Genomic DNA, 11,209 nt, shown 5'->3' with positions numbered 1-11,209 from the left:
AGCCACGAACTGAATTTCATATTTCATGGCAGGCGAGTGGCAAAAAAAAATAGAAGAACCCATTTAGCACCCACATCCTAAGCCCCCTCCTGCGATCCCCATGCCCAAGCCCGCCCCCACCCATGCAGCAGTTGCAATATTTGATCTAAAATATGTATGCCCCGGGCGGAAATTGTTTTTGTGTTAAATGGCGGAAGCAACGGCATTGTAATTAAAATTTGCTTAAAACTTAATGGCAAGTATTTAATATACAATAAACCAGCTCGAGTCCGGTGGAATGTGCCGGAGGAATAGCTGCTGTAATTAAAGTTGAGGTGCTACCCCAATTGAATGCCCACCAATAGCGGATAATTATATATTTCATTACCTTTGACCCCTGAAAGGGGGGGGTTTTTGAAAATAGTGGTCTCAGAATGAGCATCCTGGTACGCATTCAGCGAATGCAATGAATTTTCCGGGCGACTCCAGTTGCAGGCAAAAATATTCTCCCCACGGGCCACTAGTACGCAACCAGAGTTTTCCGCCCCGCAGCTGCCCTTTGAACCCCGTGGTAAACCGCCCTTTAACCCCCCCTTAAGCAAGCCCCGTTTTGCGTATGTGCATGCCTCGAATAGTTGCACCACACATTAAATTTCCGGACGGGCGTCCGTTCTTTAAATGCCGAAGGAAATGCAATAAACGCCAACTAAAAGCCACGCCAAAAAATTACAAAAATTACGGCAAAGCAAAAGGGGGCCAAAGTGGTGGGGTGAAAATTCCATGGCAAGGAAAAATGCCGAAAATGAAATGACGCTAAAAGTATCGCAATAAAAACGCATTAAAATGCCTCGCCAGGGAGTAAATAATTTTTGTTGCTCCAATCGCAGACATCGATGTGTTTTTGTAGTTCCATGCAGGGTAAAAAATCAAATCATTCTTGCGAAACTGTAAAATGGGGTATTAACTAATAATCATTATAACCGAAATCATGTTCAATAAGGTTAAATTGACTTTAAAGTACGCCTAAAAGTTTACTAGGTTATAATAAAAATGGTAAAAGTCCTTGTTAAAGTATCTTATATTATTCGTAGTATACTTAAAGGCACTATTTTGGGTGGTTTTATAAAAAAATGTTTATGTCAACGTCCTTCATCTATGATTTTATAAATTATCTTTATGTATAATAAATAATTGTTTAAATATGTTTGCTTTTTCGCAGTATACTTCTAGGTATTATTTTAGGAGGTTTAAGAAAAATGTTTTAAAGTTTTTTCTAATAATATTGTAAATTTCTTAGTTTAAGCTTTATACCTCTCTTAACTTTCTCTATTACTTTCCAATTTATTAAGTATCTTGAACGCGTTTTTTTCTCTCTGTGTATTCCGTAGTCGAATATATTGAAATACACTCGATGCTGAACAATTAGGCGCCGATTCGAAGGGGCTATAGTCTGTGGTCCGCAGTCTGGGAATAATATTTTTATGGCCAGCGGCGCGCATAAATCCAGGACATTCGGCTTGTAATTCAAAATGGACAGAGGAACGTGCAACCCGAAGTTAGCAACTCCCGGCTGGATAGCGACTGGGTCCATTATTTATCGTCCTGCTTGATTTGAGTGCATAAATTCCCTGCCAAACGCCTTGTGCCTCGTCGAATCCCTCGAATCTGCTCCTGAAAAGCTGCTCAATGAGCCGAAGATGCAGAACATTTTGTAAGGCGATGCGCTTTTAATGTGTTTATTGACTTTCCTCGGGAAATGGGTTGGATAATGGGGGTTTTTCGGGTGGCTTTTGGTGCTGATGTGATGGGCGAACCTGGGTGCAAAGCTGAGGGATTAGGCCAATCAATCAAATGCCATCGAGTTAATTAAACAAGATGCTGCCGTCGGAGCCGAGTATTTGGGTCAACTGTTTGTACTTTGGGCTGGAATCGTCTTGTGCATATTTATTGCAGTAAAAATCCAAATAAATTCCAAGTACTAGCCAAAGTACGTTTGTCAATTATAAGTGTTAATATATATAAATATATATATGTATATATGGATATGCATATGGTTTGTAATCCTCCTACCAAAACCATAATTGCATATGAAACATGAAACTTCACTTAGATTGGCATGCACCTAATCCCCTTTTCCAGGATGTGGGCGAGTTGCATAGCAGCATTTACCAGTATTTTGCTTATTGTTTCCAAGGATGCTGCAGCTCTTTCACTCGGACAACTATACAGAAAAATACAATAATACTCTATTGAATATGTACATTAAAAATGCAGCAGAAACTTAATTAAATTTCCCAACTCTGTGAGGGGCTAGAACACGTACAATCAGAGCCATCCGGCCACATAAAGTTCAATTACAAATTACACAAAGCGCAAACAAAGACAAGTGAATGGAAAGTTTAGGTAATTCCATTCCACAAGGGAGGTTTAAAATTTACAGAGAACATTTTTGGAGAACCATACGTGGAAGAAATGCCAATGCTTTTCTGATTACCTTTGATTTTGTCTGTTTCTTTTGCCTATTTTATTATTATGAGTTTTTAACTACGTTGTGCCATAACCAACAAAACAAAATTAAATATTTATAAGTTATATATTTTTTTTACCATTTTAAAGAAGAATTTTAAAGAAATCAAATCATAAAATCATCAACACTATCATTTGTGTATTATGAGGTGTCTAAAAGTATGCAACAATTTAATTTATACTCACAATTCCAAGGAATTTATTTACTTGTATGACTATTCTTGATTAACAGCGTTATTTTAAACACATAAAATTACACTTAAAAGTAGTTAAAGCACCATGAGGTTTGTGTGTTACCCTAAATACTACCAAGGGTCGTCAACCCTGTTCAAAAATTGACAACAATCCCCCGATTTCCGTGTATTTTTTGTACCTGATTGCTTTCCCAAAAAACGAAATCGCTCGCTTTTGATGTTTCGTTTCTACAAGTTGTACTCGTTGTACATGAACAACATGTCCAGCGGGCTCACCTGGCCGCGGGAGTGGTGCCTGTGCGAAAAGCTGCCGCGGGCGGTGCTCCATATCCCGGTGGATCGTCATCTGCTCTGCGAGGTGTGCGGATTGGCCAGACGACCGCAGGGCGAACTCGGTTCCTCCAGCGACGAGGATGCTGATCGAGGCCACAAAAACCAGAGGAATCTCCCGCAGCAACGTCACGCCACAGAGGAGCCCAAAAAAGGACAGATGACTCGGGTGAAGGTGGCCATCCGGGCAAAGAAACCTAGGGATCACCGGAACTGCCGATGCGGCAAATGTGGTGGCCTGGCCAGGGCAGAAGCTGGACAGGAAGGTACCTACGGACCCGGTGAAGAGGTGAAAAGCAAGTTGTACTCGGGACGGCACGGCCTGTATACCAGGCCAAAGGGCATGCTCCGTCGTCAGCAAGAGCCCACAGCTCCACCTCCTTCCTCGCCATCTCCACCTTCATCACCACTGCCACCACCTCCTCCTCCGCCGCCATCATCGGGGTCATGGCGGTCGGAGATGCCCAGCCTGGTGGCCAGGGCCGAGAACGTCTTCAGCCAGAGTAACCACCTAAACCAGAGCTACAGCCATTTATTTGTCAACAATTTTATTCCCTTGCCGTGTCCCATTACGGAAACCCTTGGAGGAGCCATTTCCAAGAGGAGTCCTAACAGCTCTCTGCCGCCGCGCAGCCACAGGAGTCGCCCACTGCCACCTCTCTCCAAAGTGGTGGCCAACAGCCTGGCCAGGTCCAAGTCACTGGATGACAGGGAGAAGGGCGGTGGGCTCAGTCCTCACAAGTCCAAGGTTTCGCTGGATGCCGTCAGTCAGTTCTGCCCCTTCGAGCACTACGAAGGTCCTTCGGAGGACGCTCTCGTCGTGAACAGTGCTCGCTGCCTCCTCCATCGACCCAAATCCCTGTACATTGAACCTCGAAAGGATTTGCCCAACAATCGCATCGAGAACTTGGATTTATCATCAGATCTGTCAAACGAAAATCTATCTGGAATGTTCTACATGACGAATTCAGTACGCAAAAATTTAATCAATACCATTAACCAAATCGGATTCGATTGCAGTAGTTCCAGTAAAAATAGTTCTCTAGGCAATACAATTTCCAAATTGAATGATCTAGCCTCTGAGAGATCCTCCATCATCGCCTCCATCATGGATCAACTTTTCAACTCAAAAGCGAAGATGCCTGAGGCTGACAAAATCGAGAAGACTCCGAAGTTGGAAGAACTTAATCAGACAATAAGTAACCCTTCCACCGAGGATCCTGAAACTGGTTCTTTGATAAGTGACGTTTCGACTGAACAGACAGTATTTTCTTTTAATAAAACAAAGCCCTGTGAAGATTATTCCACACTCTTTTCAAAAGCTCTTAGCAATTCTAGCTGGGAAAGGGAATTCTGTAGAATAGACGAATCTTCGCCAGAAACAACTGAAAGAAAGGTATATGCAAGCAGCGCTGAATCCAAATCCACATGTTTAAAGTGTGGAAATGTTAGATATCAGGCAGAAAACGATCCAAAAACAAAAACCGGTTTTAGTAGAATTCCAAGAAAGCTTGATAAATCCAGAAAACTAGATGGAATCCCAATCAATATGAATAAAAATACGGGAAATTGTATAAAGCAAAATCATAAAAGCGTTAGAGCTTGTTCTGAAAAACAACAATTGCTAAAACTGAATCATGAAAAGGAAGAGTCCATGAAGATAGAAGATAGTGTGAATGAAAGTACCATAAAAATCATACCTCATGAAGAAATTCCAAAAGGTATCAATATAAAAAGTCAAATAATTTGTCAGACATCACAAACTCCTTGCAAAATACATCAAACTAAAATGCAAAATAGTTCAGTTCCACCCGTAGTAACTGTTCAACCACGAAATACCTGTGCCAAAAAACTAGAGGAATACTTTAAAAAGAATGTGAGAAGCACACCCAAAGATGCGAACTCGATTAGGACGAGGATTCCTGTAAATAACTTCAGAATATGTAGACACAAAGAGCCTTCCTTTAACTGGGGTGTGGTGGAAACATTCGAGATAATATCCCACATGTGCCGAGAGATTCCCAAGATCCAGGTGGCTACCTTTGTAAGAGAGCTGGTGAACACCAGCAAAGGTATTTTGGCCTATATCAAGGAAAGTGTGGTCACGGATCAACCACCGTTGTCCCTCTATGAATTTCGCGTACCTGATATTAATCTTAAGGACCTACAATCTTACCGAGATCATGAAGATAATGTGAGTGATGAAAGCGGAAGCGAAACTCCAATAGCCCATGTAGCAACTCCCAAACTGCCAGGTCTGTCCTTAAGGCACCGTAAAAAACACAGGAAACCCGCCTGGCCAGCCCATCCAATAAAATACGAAAGTCGCAAGTTCCAGTACGAAGAAGTAAACCTATCACTAAGCACGCATCAAAATGGAACCCCTTTGGAACCTAATGGGAACTTGCTGCATCATAAAAAGAAGTTGATTAAAGAGGAGAAAATATTTACCACTATTTATGATGCTCAGAACTTCTCACAGTCTCATTTTTTCTTCGATACAAGTCCAGAAAAAGACAGCAAGTCGAAACCAATTCAATTAATTAAAGCTGATCTAAGTCATAGCAAATCTTCTCAGTCTGATTTTTCTGGAGCTCAATCGGATTCAGAAAGTTCAAGGCCAGAAAGAACTCTAAGGATAGAATCTAAAGTGGAAATTAATGGAAAGGATACAGCCGCTGAGTCATTTAAAAACAATACTTTGGATAAAAAATATATTCCAAAAAATGGTACAGAAATATCTCAAGATCCTTTACATCTGGCACCGCAAAACTGTTCTTCGAAAGTGAGTTATGACATAAGGAGGAAAATAGACAAATCGATGCAACTGAAGCTCAAAAAAATGATGAGCAAACCAATTAAGCTGCTAAATTCAAATGAAGCTGAATCTGTTGTTAAATTTTTGGAACCGTTTACAAATAAATTGGCTAGTTCCGAAGAAGAAGTAGACCACAGCGTCTTAAATAATAATACGATACCTGTCGCAAAAGCTCTAACAGATAATACTTTGAATTGCATATCCAGTAAATCCAAATTCAATTCCAGTATCCCAAAGCAAAGAGTGGAAGTTGGAAATGAAGAAGAAAAGGATACATGTTCTTCAAATCCTTCTTATGAAAAGAGCGATCTTTCCCAAAAGCCTCTTCGCCTTATAACGAATATGTCCTCGTCAAGTGAGTATGAGTCAAAATGCCTTTCCCTGGAACCGAGGGTAGAAATAGAATCTGACTCTGGTGCAGCTTCGGAACCCATTATGACCCATAGGACTACAGAATATGAAGGATTGCCCGATCTGAACTGGCAAGTTATAACCATGGGAGCTCCAAAACCAAGAGAACCTGTGGAGGATGCATCAGAATCAATCGGGGAATATGCGTGTCCTATCTACAAGTGTGGAAATCTGTTAAATTTGAAGACATTTGCTTCCCATTTTGAGCAATTTCATCGACATAAGGCGGCAAGAACAGGATTATCACTAGAATATTACCATAGAGTAGTGGAGGGATTACCAAAACAGTTCTTCTTTGAGGCCGAATTTATCACCAAAGGAAATTCTTTTGTGTCCCTTCTTTTATACAGCAGTTTAAAAAATGAGAGGTAAGTTATAAAATATTATAAAATATTTTCCTATAAATAATCCTCTAACCGTCGCCATAGATCAAATCCAATTCAAGACTACCCACTGGTCTTATTAGCAGCTCCTCAAAGGATAAATAACAAAACACCAACAGGCGTTTTCTTCTGGCTAATGGGCTGTCCCTCAAACGCGAAACTTCAAGCCAAGCTCACAGTCTGCGACCCATTGGAGCACGTTGGTCGGAGTAGGATTATAAGGCCACTAGATATATCGCAGAGCCAGGACCCATCAGGGTTCCTTTCCAACTCTAAATATCACCTCCTAATTAAAGTGCCGCACAAGAAGCAGAGAAGGTTTCAAATCAGTGTAGTAATAGATGAAAGGCATCATTAATTGTACATGATAGGTATTAAAACCTAACAAATTTGTTGTATACTACATAAGTTTATCCTTTTACTTTTATAAATATTGCCAAAAGCCTTCAAAGAGTTCAAAGACGACTTGTAAGTTGTATATTTTTTAATAAAACGTTCGAGCAAGAACTAAAAAACGCTCAAATATCTCTCACATCAGATCAGAATTGCCTAGCTTTATTTATATAATAGTTAATTGCGTGTTACACTACTAATTTCTTTAAGTTGTTAGTTCGCTTTAATTACATGTAGAGTAAATATTTATGCACATAAGGATGATGCGCTCACATCTACGTACTCGCTATGATTATTATCAATTGCATCGTTTCCTGCACTCGGCCAGTGCTCCACCACTGTATACATTTACAAACATAGGAATACAAATAAGTAATATTTAGTTTGTTTAACGGCTTGCGAATCTAAGCGGCAAAACAAGGTCCAACTGCTGCAGAGAAATTCGCCATTCTCTGGGTCAACATAATATTGCAATTAGGAAATGTTGTGTTTCAAATCTGCACGCCTACTTCCAAAATACATATTGAATGGAAAACTTTAAACTTAAATTCAACTTAAGGCGGATTGGTCAAACATCGATTAAAAATTACGACATCGATCGTATTCTTTTGAGGGCCATTAGTTCGCTGTATCTGGAATCGTGTGTGTGCTGATGTACTTGATGTGTTTCTTGTTCTATGTCTTATCAATTAGCTAGATGTGGATCATTAAATATTAATATATATTGTGGTTTCTCCATCCTAGTTGCCAGCAACGTTTTGCACTTCACTTGAACTGATTATCTCGTAATCTTTACTCGAGCTCTCCGAATCGGATCCCGAGTTGCGGGGCGTTCTGAAAACAAAAACAATTCGAAATTACTACAAATCAATGCGAATTTATCAAAAATAAATGCGGGACAATCGAACAATGAGCATGATGTTAATTAAAAACTCTATGGGATGCATAAAACTTACTCTGCGCCAGGCTTTGAAGTCTTAACTCACGATTTTAATTTATATTTTCATCGTAACCAACTTCACCTGTGGAATACCTCGAGTTTCTCCAGTAACTACAGCACCATGGGCCATGAAAATGAGTATTTTTAAAACCATATCTACCAATTAAATGAGCCTCCACAAACCTCGAAATGTATTTACAAGTGACATGCTCCGTAAACGAAATAAAATTGTTATGAACGCAAACGAAAAATAGGATTAAGGCATTTTACACATACAGTATTATTTATTAAGGAACAAAGAGGTTTTACAATTAAAAGCTAGAGTTAATTTATGTAACTGGCGCTATTCAATATTGCTTTTTGTATGAAAAAATACAACTTAAACGCCGACGGAAATAAAACAAATTATAAATACAAATTCGAGCAATAAAGCGGGAATCCTCGTCATTACCGAGCGAATCCTTCTTACCCATCTTTGGAATCCTTGGGCTGCGTTTGCGGCTCCTCTTCCTCCACATCGTCCTCCTCGTACTCGTCGGCTCCCACCTTGCGGCGCTTGCGGATCTCCATGTCGGTATCGTGTTCTTTGATGAGCTCGATTTTCTCTGGCTCCAGTGTGGAGACCTCCGCATCCACATCGCCATCGCCGTCAGCATCAGCATCTACAGCTGTGTCCTCGGCATCACTGTCCTTCTCCTTTTTCTTGTCCTTCGATTTCGATTTCTTGTCGGTCTTGGCGGACGAGTTATTCGCGTCACTGTTATAGTTGCTCTATAGTTTTGTCAAAAAAATGTAGTTAGTAAGGGGGTAACTAGGTAATCATTCCAAACCAAACCTCATAGAGCGGCCAGAAGGATGCGAAGAATCCCACATCCTCGGTCAGATTGGGGAATATCCAGAAGTGCAGCTTGCCACCACTTAATCCCCACACGATGATGAACACAATGAGCCGAATAATGGTCAGAGCCAGGATAAAGACAAGGAAGCCGGCCGCCGCAACGGACAGATAATAGACACCCTTACGCAGCAGTGGAGGCCACAGGGGGAACAGGCAGATGCCCACGGCGCCCAGGAGCAGGATGAAGCCGAATATCCAGTAGTGCAGCGGAATAGGATCGTAGATCCACACGTAGGCCTCGGAGCCGTCCACAAAGATCTGCTCGGGATGCATGTCCAGCCGGATCTTGCGCTTCTTCTTCTCCTTTTTCTCCTTCTCCTTCTCGTTGCCGGAGGCACCTCCATCCCCCTGGCCATTTTCGGCCTCCGGATCGGTGTCCTTCTTGTCGTCCTTCGTCTTTTCCTTCTCCTTATCCTGGTTCTTTTCCTTGTCGGCCTTCTTGTCGCCCCCGGACTTGCTCCTGATCTCCTCCAGCGAGACTGGCACCTTCTTGGCGCGATGGAAGAACTTATGCTCCAGCATCACGTCCAGAAACTCGATCACCTGCTCCCGGGTGGTGAACAGCGGGCTGCTGCCCTCGGCGAATTTGGATTTCAACAGGGCATCGACTGCCTTGCTGGAGGTGAAGTACTCGACGATGTGGCTCAGGAACTTGGTCTTCTTCGTCTTCACATTCTTCTTCAGCCACTTGGCCACGTTCTTCTCATCCTTCGAGGGCTTGTCCACCTTCTGGGCCCCCGGTTCGGTGTATTCCTAGGAAAGCGAAAGAAAAAAGTCGTGTATATGGGTTAGAAACTCACTTTCACGATCGATTGGTTGCAATGAAAGGGGGCTAAAAGCGAATATAGGCCACGACACCATTTTCGTATTCGTCACCCTCAATCCGCTGAGATGGCTTGATAATACGTGGGGTTTTCTAAATACCGTGCCGTCGTCGTAGATTTCCTGCTCCTCTTGCTCCTCCTCGTAGTACTCCTCCTCTCCGCTCATTTTCGAGTTGTATTTCGTACAATAGGGAACTTAATAGGTAGTACAAAAATGATCTAAAATCGGTAGTAGCTTTTCTTGGTCGTGACGTGTTGCACTCGCTCCGAGAGTCTAGAAAGTATTGAATCTTGACTCTGGTCAAACGAGCTGGCGATCACCACAACAAACAAACACACGCTTACAGCAGCACATGGATACGGCCAGGGGCGGATTTGGAGTACAACTCCGGGGGGGGTACATATTGCTTAGTTTACAGAGTGATCTTTTTAAAAATATTAATATTAAATAGTTTTTTAAGGGAATTCAAATCTCTGCTTGGGGGCTATGTAAGCCCCCCTTGGATACCCCGCTCCTGGCCTTCAGCCTGTACTGAAACTTTCCCCAACAACAACAACCAGAGCAGCTGATAAGTGGGCCTGCACCTGACATGTGTGGGTAATGAGAGGAGAGAGAGAGAGAAAGCGAGAGAGGGTGAGCGCGATCGACTTACAAGCCTGGCTTACAGCGTTGCCAGACCGGGCCGGAGCTTACAAGCTCAGCTGTTCGCATTGCGGACCCAAAAGTTAATTGACTGCGAAGTGAGTATGTAAGGCGAAAATCCAGGCCCTGGTCAAATACGCAGTCAAGACATTCTCCGCAACGCACGTCTAATTATAGACCATTGCAGGCGGGGGGCGTTTTACACGGATTTGTCCATAAGGAGAACGCAACCAGCATTGAACTTGCCCCCCACACATAAGCGGAAATGTGATTGGCCCGTCTGATCTCCCATATCAGCGTTTTGCGTCTCGGGCTTCGCTTTCTTTCTGCGAACTCACGTTTTTCTCTTTTTCTATCAAAACAAAAAACAAACACTTTCGGCATGCCAATTGGACTGGGCACCCACACACGCGCACCGCCACAAAGGCTCTTCGGCTGGAAACGAGGGGCACTTACATCCTTGCGGCGACGGGTTCGCTTCTTTTCCGACATTTTCGCTCAAGAGGGACGATCTGCTGACTCGAAATTTGTTGTTCCAGTAATTTTGATAATGCCTCTGCCACACACGCACCACATAAACATCCACGAAGGTAGAGGTGGAGAAAACATCGATGGCACTTTCGATAAATCGATGAAGGGAGGTTATCGATAGCAGACTATTTAGGGAAATATATCGTTTTTAGTTTTTGAAAAATACCAAAATATACTAAAGGGCGAGAGACGAAAACTCTGGAAGATAAAGTCCCTTTCAAAACAGTTTTTTAACCGTCAATATTTACAAATTCATAAAGATATATTGCAACTTCTTATTGAAAAAAAAACAAATTATTTTTAACTATTTCTAGTTTGGTAATATATTTTGTATGCCTC

General features: G+C 42.1%; 2 protein-coding genes across 3 annotated transcripts; one reads left to right on the top strand and one right to left on the bottom strand.

The window, feature by feature from the left end:
• Nucleotides 1–2,901: 2,901 nt before the first annotated feature.
• Nucleotides 2,902–7,049, top strand: LOC108034727 (uncharacterized). Its single transcript, XM_017109670.3, has 2 exons — nucleotides 2,902–6,626; nucleotides 6,687–7,049. The coding sequence occupies exons 1-2, from the start codon at nucleotides 2,917–2,919 to the stop codon at nucleotides 6,997–6,999; spliced, it is 4,023 nt and encodes a 1,340-aa protein (XP_016965159.1). The 5' UTR covers nucleotides 2,902–2,916; the 3' UTR covers nucleotides 7,000–7,049.
• A 115-nt stretch (nucleotides 7,050–7,164) lies between these two features.
• Nucleotides 7,165–10,946, bottom strand: LOC108034742 (translocation protein SEC62). 2 transcript variants are annotated; one of them, XM_017109699.3, is made up of 4 exons: nucleotides 10,796–10,946; nucleotides 8,810–9,625; nucleotides 8,444–8,745; nucleotides 7,165–7,868 (listed from the first exon to the last, which is right to left on the bottom strand). In XM_017109699.3, the coding sequence occupies exons 1-4, from the start codon at nucleotides 10,829–10,831 to the stop codon at nucleotides 7,775–7,777; spliced, it is 1,248 nt and encodes a 415-aa protein (XP_016965188.1). In that variant the 5' UTR covers nucleotides 10,832–10,946; the 3' UTR covers nucleotides 7,165–7,774. The 2 variants fall into 2 exon arrangements, with proteins under 2 accessions (XP_016965188.1, XP_016965180.1); XM_017109691.3 differs by lacking the exon at nucleotides 10,796–10,946 and adding an exon at nucleotides 9,797–9,981.
• Nucleotides 10,947–11,209: the final 263 nt, after the last annotated feature.

Source organism: Drosophila biarmipes, chromosome 2L (assembly GCF_025231255.1).
Source record: "Drosophila biarmipes strain raj3 chromosome 2L, RU_DBia_V1.1, whole genome shotgun sequence".
In the NCBI taxonomy this organism is placed as follows: domain Eukaryota; kingdom Metazoa; phylum Arthropoda; class Insecta; order Diptera; family Drosophilidae; genus Drosophila; species Drosophila biarmipes.
This window is presented reverse-complemented; position numbering and strand designations above follow the sequence as displayed.